At 34.4% G+C, this 8,392-nt stretch overlaps 1 protein-coding gene across 1 annotated transcript; it reads left to right on the forward strand.

Annotated features, from left to right (window-relative positions):
* Nucleotides 1-2,011: 2,011 nt before the first annotated feature.
* On the forward strand, nt 2,012-8,128 carry LOC119644446 (troponin C-like). Its single transcript, XM_038044005.1, has 5 exons — nt 2,012-2,151; nt 6,978-7,011; nt 7,098-7,496; nt 7,570-7,590; nt 7,994-8,128. Exons 1-5 carry the CDS (start codon nt 2,149-2,151, stop codon nt 7,996-7,998), a joined length of 462 nt encoding a protein of 153 aa, XP_037899933.1. The 5' UTR covers nt 2,012-2,148; the 3' UTR covers nt 7,999-8,128.
* Nucleotides 8,129-8,392: the final 264 nt, after the last annotated feature.

Raw genomic sequence — 8,392 nt, forward strand, 5'->3', positions numbered from 1 at the left:
TACTATTTCTCTGGGGAAATCTGTCAGCAGATGACTTCCGATACTCTAGGTAATCTCCGCATGACGAACTCCCGTCGCCGGGAACGTGAAAGTTTCATTTAAAATCTCGAAGAAGAATAGGAACAACCCAAAGCTCTTCTAAGTTTTCAGAAACGTTACTTCCAAGAAGACACGTTAAAAATTTCCAAACCTTTTTCTAAGGAGATTTTTATTTAATCCTTAATTTGCGATAATGACTTTAGACGTTTCAATGGACGGGCCAGAATGTTTATAATTTCTTTTTATCACTACTTGGGTGTTGTAAGTGATTCAGTGTACTCCGCGAAACGTACTTTTTGGACCGCTTCGCCGTCCGAGATGATATTATCTGTTAAACTGCTTAGAACAAGTTTAAAATGCGTTTCTAGCAATACGCTGATCTATTCGCATTTCCCAAGAAACCTGATGTAAGGAAGAGGAAGCATGGTAATTTATAGTGAATATTGCAACTTTTCGTTTCCGCAAAGGTGCTCCAAAAGTGCTCCGCTGCTTTTTTAACGGCATGTAAATGAATTATGGTTTATTTTAAAATCATATGTGTCCACATATATAGCTTATCTATCCGCAAAGTATGATATATGCCATCAATAATTATATATTTGTACATCATTCGTCTTTTAATAAAGGCTAGTGGTTGTTGTAAAAAATTTCAATCTAAGCGGAATTTTTTTATTCTGCCCATCATCGAATATTTGTCGTTTCGGTAATAACAATGAGTGACGTGCTTTAGGAATCCTATGAACGTGAATATATGACTTGACTAAACACAAGACCTTAAAATGACTTATGCATATTTCCGTTTTGTCCGTCCCTCCATCCACTCTTCTCCGTTACATCTTTCTTTAATGCAAAAATTACAAAATGAAAACTGAAAACTTTTATTCTCTTAGCTTATGATTGAGGAGAAAATGGTCTGTCGAAAACCGTAAAGAAGAAAATAACTTTACTTTTGATTGGTTCATCAATGCCGACAACCAGTATATAAAAGATATGGTTTTGAAATTTGATTGTAAAGTGTTTCGAAAGTTTGAATACGAATTTTCGATTTCGATTAAGGAAAAGGTGATAAGCAAAAAAAATTCTCTTTATTAATGATAGGCAGGGTATGCATGATTCGTCCCGATGCGATGACAATTTGTTTCACTTATTTTGCTGCTCAAGTTGATTTTCTTTCGAATGTATATCGAATCTGCGTGTCGCTTAATATTCTTGATATGCGCAAGAGGATGATGGGACGATGAAATGTATGAAATTAATGAGATTAATTAAAAAATCAAACATATAATCAAATCAAAAAAACGTAAACATACAGCCAAGCAGGGTGCTCGCATAAAGATGTGCACGTAAGTGGCTACGAGAAATGCTACATAGTAGCGGCCCATAAGTCTTTAGCGGTTTTTCACTTTAAGATTGTGTTTATTTTGGTTGTTTCGTGTATATCTTGTTTTATTTCTTGATACTTTCTTGCATGCCATGCATGCGATTGCTGTCCATCAGTCTATCTCTGTCTATCTATAGAAAATGGTTAATCATTTCTCATTTACTCCCATTAAGAATCTTCTAAGAAAATATGCAGAAAAATAAATGTTGCGTTGCCAAAGATCCTCTTAATCGACATAAATTCATCCACACACATACACATACAAACGCTCAAACATATCGAGGTAAAATGAAAAAAAAAAAAAAACAAAAAAACCAAATAAACCGAAAAATCATTTCAGCGCATTTTCTAATTCGATCTGATCGAATAGCAATTTTTTAATTGATACTAATCATTAGACTTGAGTGATTATTGTGGTGCGCTAACGTAAACACACAACGGTTTATTGCTCCGAATTTTATACACATTCACCGCTATACACATTACTTTTATTATTAAAAAAAAAAAAAAAAAAAAAAAATTTTAAATTTCTCCATTTCCGTTATAACAAATATCAAAAAAAAAAAAAACCAAAAAAAAAACAAAGAAAATCTATATATATTTTATTTAAAATTATCTTACAAAATCACAACATAAAAAGAAATCAAATAAATAAACAAAAAGGATAACTAAACCTAGAAATTATTACACCTTTACAATTTATTGGATTAATTTAATAAACACACAAAATGGTGAGTAATTAACTTGCGTTGCTGCTTGTGTCCATCATCACTCCACATCATGGCACATATTTATGGGATTATGCAGCATTTGTAGTCAGGGAAAACGTCGTTGAGTAATTACCTTGCCGCGCAATAAGTCTTGCGAAATAAATTTAGTCTCGCGCATCTGTACAGTTTTCTCTTACCATTTCATTGCTTCGACGTAATAATCCTTGTGATGGAATTTCATGTGTAAATTGAAATTTTTCAAAGCATTCAAATAATTTTAAAATCGAGTTTTATGTGCTCCCGAGGCATCTAAGGACAGTTCATTACATTAGCAACGCTCTAGTGTTGCTTATAGTACAGAGTTGAAGAATCGCTTAAGCTTATATCTACTTTGAGCTTTCAGGTCGAAACTCATTTGTCACTATGAGACAGATTTCCATCCAAATCGTTGCATTTAGCGAATCGAGTGGTGATATATTCGCATGTATGATGTAAAATCAGGTTGTGATGAAACGAGTTGGCAAAATGACAAAAATATTTTATTATTGCAAGTCCACATTCATAAGGATAAAATTTTAGGGGGAAATCCGGTAAGGACGGATGGACGGATATGTCATACATATTTGTCATAAACAGTTAACTGTTGAAATCATAGTTCTTACTATCTCCCGTAATCTGAGTAACATCACAGAGCCATCACAAGTCATAAGACTTTTTTTTCTTTGTAGTTCGTTGGGCATTTCCTTATGAATATTGCTTCGGAATACCAAAGTTGATACAAAATAGAAACAACTACAACATGAAACCATAATTTTCTCTTCTTCTATGACCAGTGGCACATCCATCACAAAGCTTAGTTTTGCTCATGTTTAGCCAAAATAGGCAAACATGTATTTCTTTATGTAAGAACAGAAAGTGTTTGCCCGGCCTTTCTTTTTTCCTAACTTTAATAAGCTTATTGGCGCTTACGTTACCTTCTTCTCAACTAGGTTATAGTAGCATGCAAGTGTAATCTTTTGTGCATCTTTGAACAGATGATCATCTGCCTGAGCGGCCGAGTAAACAAGAGATCTCGACTAACAACTCAATTGGCGAGGGTTCAAATCTTAACTCCCGCAGAGTTTTCAATAAAATTGATAGCCTTAGGTGCTAATGGTAATAAAATACAATAAATGTCAGCTTATCAAACCATTAGTTAGTTTATTTCTACAGGTTTCCTTAAAAGCCTCGATATTTTTAGATGACCTTTCAAGGCCGTGCGACTTCGGTTCATATATATATACATATGTTCTTTTTTTATAAAATTTCTTTCTTCAAAGTTTTTCTCTTTCTCTCGTCAAACGATCAAGTTCGACTACATGTTTTTTCCTAATTAAAAGGACTGCTCAACCAAAGTGCTTCACGACTTGGTTGCTTACTCCATTTTGCTGCATGGCTGGCAAATCTGCTGATTGCTATCCTAATTTATTTTGTTCATCTTAGCAGTCGCGTAAAGTAATAAAGCTTTCCAGCAAGAACAATTTGTACGTCTTCGAGCTTGTTAAGGTGAACGCATTAGTTTTCGCGAATCGTTAAAGTGCGTAAGAGAGCATGATATTATATTACAAGAATCCGCCAAGCGAAAGCTTATGCATTGCAGCATTAGTTTCTTGCGAGTAGTCCTGTCCTGTTCCATTTGCAAAATAAGTTGAGTATGATTTTTCTACCACATTATGTTATCAAGCGTGCATCAAAAAAAAAAAAAAAAAAAAATTTAAAGATCCTTCACTGTCGAGTCTCAGGAGATTCGGGCCAAGTCGAGCATATTTTCTTTCCTATTTTTTGGTTGGTTTTTTTTTTTTTTCGTTTCTTGTCTAAAAACGAAACACATTAACCTTTAATGAATTTCGTTGCCTTCGTTCTTTAAACGAACACCTGATTTCATTAGCAAGTGCACAACTGACCTTGATTATCGAACTAAAATACATTAATCAATTTTATTGTAATTTGTAGGTTTGTTTGGCTCTCTTTTCTTTCTTTCCTGCAGATTTAGAGGACAAATTTACAATTTTAATAATAAACATTTCGCTGAAAAAAACCAAATATATATATATATATATATCTAGAAAATTTGTGACAAATAGAAAAAAAATTTCAAAAATTTCACAGTACTTTACCATTTTCATCTGCATTTAGATTTCCCTTATAAACCGGAACTTTGTCTTTTAATCGGCTTTTGCCTCTTTTTTAGTTTTCTAGATATATATTATTGCAACTTGGTTGTAAGAACGTTAGATATTTCCTTCACGGCAAATATTTGATGGCCGTTGACTGTGATTACAATCATTTTTATGTTAAACAAACAGATCTGATATATAAAGGACCACTCAGTCAGGAGAAGGAAAAAAGAATTTACCGAAAATCGAATTGTGAAAGAATTTAAAAAGTATTCGTTTACCGGAAGCAATTACACAAGTACAACGAACCAATCAATATCAAACACATTGTACCGATTTGTTACTTCAAGTAAATAGTAGGTACACGTATTGCTGTTCTGTGGAGTTCCGTTATGCGTGTAATGCGGTGATTGTCGTAAAGGGGGGGCCTTTTTATTCTTTCCCTCTTCCTCCTAACCATCACCATGCCATATATACAGTAGTGTGCGTCCATTCTCTTTTTCATGCCTTCATTGATTGAGCAGTTATTGCGATCAATTATGGTAAAATTGTTGTGTGACTTGAACCTGCCCACAATGATGTTTATAAATTTATATTTGCTTTATGGCGGTGTAGATAAAACCAAATCTCGTCCATATGTACAACTTTATCTGTATTCAGTTTCAGCTTCAGCTCTCTATTTATCATTTTTTAATTGTGGGCTGAACACGGACGGAGAGGACGACGATACCAACAACAAAATATGTTTTGGCAGAGACGAGTTAAAGAGCAAGTGGATGAAGATGTTCATAGCTTCTTAGAATCCCATATTGATCCAAAATTCATTAATTAATTCATTAAGAAGGCTTTTACCAAAAATTTGTTTACAATCATTATTAATAGAAAGCTTAATTTTTTTTAAATACAGTTTTCACGTAGATATGAAGCGCAAGTGAATTCTTTTGCTACACAACAGTTTATTATGATTATCCAAACATATTATTACACAAGTTCATATCCCGCTCAAAGGACACATCAATAATAAAAAATAAATTATAGGAATTGGGGAATATGCTCGTGTCACACATACAGAGGCATCTTCATCCTCAAATCGATACTATTTAGTGAGAATTAAGGCTTTTTGGTTCCTAGCAACACAGTTCCCTCTTCGAAAGAACACGGTTTAGTGTGGATTACGGAGTCGTAATATTCCGATATGATAAGTAGCCTTTTGTGAACGAACCTCGGTTTCAACGAAACCACGTGTGACACGTCACATAAACGCAAAGTTACTATCGGCAAGAGAATAAATTCAAGAGATTTAGGCCAACAAGATTAGGGACCTTGATACTTTTGCGACAAATAATAATCGGATCACTTTATGATTCCCGTAAACAAGAAATATTTGATTTTTATATCAATCTCCGGATATTGAAGACCTACCTGCTTTCGTTGTCTTTTAACAAATCTAATTGAACGCCATAAAAATGTATGCATATGTAACTTACGTAACTTAGCTTTGAAGACCATGCAAATGCAAATAATTAGGACTTGACGTAATAAACTACGGAGGGAAAACTTTTAAGACAATGTATGGAACGCAATTAAATGACGATAAGTTGTAGCTACTGCTACAACAGTTGGTATTCAAAGCATCAAAGCTTACACTTGGCAGAATAAGCCAGAGGAGCGACACACAGATAAAATTCCTGGCGGAAAACTTCATACTTTTCAATAACTTTCCTAACCTCTGCCCCCGTCGTCGGAGAATTCTTTCTAAATTGTAGGTGTAGAAGAAAGTTTTCTATGCTGAAATTGATTGCTTTATAAAGCCCAGTTGGTTGCGTTAATTTCTTGCGAAATTCCAGATGTAGATGACCTTTTTTTTGAGTTGCAGTTGTTTACTTGGTTTTAGTTACGGTTTGGTTTAAAGAGATGGAAATCCCTTAAGGGACTGCATTCTATTCTGTTTTAAAGTGGAGAAAAATGTGGAAATGATTAAGTTGGATTAGAGTGCAAATGCAATACGCTATGAAATATTTATAAAGTGGTTTTCAAAATATCGTCAAAAATATTGTATCCTTGAAGGCAATGAAGGTAAGTCTTTCATAAATCCGTCCACCTACAGGGACGGCGCTCCAGGAAGCGATGTTCAACGTGGAAAGGGGGGTGGGGGGCGGCTTTTTCTTTTTCCGTGATTATTCTCCAGATTTGTCTCGTTCCGATTAGCATTTGCTTAGATTGATGCTGTCATATCTAGCATATCAATGGCACTGCAAAGTTGACGATGTATGAAAACATGTCGACGACTATTTTCCCTCGGAAAGAAAATTTTCTACCACGAGGACATTAACAAGCTACCGGGTCAGAGACAAAGCATCGTAAATAGTTTTTAAATAAATTTGCATTTTCTCGAAAAACACATACAGAGAACATATTCGTATACCTAATATTGGTGGGTGTAAAAAATTATGACAAAACAAATAATTTAGAAATTTGATCTGTGCAATAGCAATTTTTAAAACGAAATCTTGAAAAGGTAAGCAAACCATGTTAACGGCGGCAGGAGGAAGGTCAAAGCGCAAGCAAAGATTTTTAAATGCTTAGCAATCTTAGGTTCAACACAATCATTAATCTTAAAGTGTGTGTTGCTGCTACATCTAATTATTCTCAAATTAATCTCTAATTATTCTTGTTCTGCTCTCTTTACAGTCTGAACAAGAATACGATAAAGAACAACTGAGAAGTAAGATAGATCATCATCTAAAAAGGATTTTTTAAAAATTTCCCTTTACTGAAGAAGTTATTATCATCCATTTTTTTTCTTTTTAGTTTTACGCAACGCTTTCAAAGCTTTCGATCATGATGATAAAGGATTCATTGAACACGCCGATGTCCATCAGATTTTGGAAATTTTAGGTCAAAAGCTCGACGATAAGCAAGTGAAAGGCTTAATTAAAGAAGTCGATAAAAGCAATTCCGGCAAATTGGATTTCGCTAAATTTTGTAAGCTGGCCGCCCGCTTTGTCGAGGTTGAAGAAGATGGACCGGTATTAATGGGCGAATTGAAAGAAGCTTTCCGTGTCTACGATCGAGAGGGCAAAGGCTATTTGACTGTACAAGTATTGCGTACCATTCTTAAGGAATTGGATGACAAATTAAGCAATCAGGACTTAGATATGATCATTGATGAGATTGACGCTGATGGTTCCGGCACAGTAGATTTCGATGGTAAGTGCAAAGTCACACATAGAGTTGTTTTTTTTTTTAATTTTCTTCTTTTTTTCAAATTTCTTCCCCATAGAATTCGTGCAAGTGATGACAGGTAAAATTGACTTTTTATATCATTATACCCTACTTGTGCCTCAAAGACATATTAGTTCTATGCGGATGTATGCTACACACACGACTTCAGACAGGGCGACCTTTTATTATATCGATCTACTTGTTTTCTGGATTGTCTGTCCGTCTGTCCGCGTGTCCATCTGTCCGTCCTCTTTTCGTACATGCGACTTGCAGACCATAATTTTTGGGAAATTTTGATGAAATTTTATACCCCGTCGTGTTTTAGCCCAAGACCGCACGTGGATGAAAATGTAACGCCTTATTTGGAACAGTTATGAGTAATTGTGAAGTGTTGTACGGTATTTACTGGTGGGCCGAAGCCCGCTATAGTGTTTTTACTTGCTTTTGATTGATTAATTGACTGATTTGAATATACTTTCCAGGTTAAGAAGAAGTCAAGCCAAACATTTATGCAGCAGCAAAGTGCTATCAAACCAAAGAAGACATGTTTATTACCCTTTTGTTGTAATATTGAAATAAAACTAATTGGTGGAGTTTGCCGTTTTATTTTATCTTCATCTTTTTATTTTTATTCTAAATTTGGTTTTTTTTTTTTTCCTTTAATTTAACTTAAACCACTGTACAAAGTTTCGTGTAAAGAAAAAACAAAAAAATATAAAAATAAATAAATGATAACGAGCATGAAGAATGAAAAAGAAACTATTTTAAAAGTTTTGAGTGCAGAAAGATAATATTTGCGAAAAACTAAACCTGTGTATATCAGCCTCATCTTCCCCGATGATCTATCTTGGATTCTCTTGGTCATCATTTTATATTCTGAT

Source organism: Glossina fuscipes, unplaced genomic scaffold, assembly GCF_014805625.2.
Source record: "Glossina fuscipes isolate IAEA_lab_2018 unplaced genomic scaffold, Yale_Gfus_2 117032, whole genome shotgun sequence".
Classification (NCBI taxonomy): Eukaryota; Metazoa; Arthropoda; class Insecta; order Diptera; family Glossinidae; genus Glossina; species Glossina fuscipes.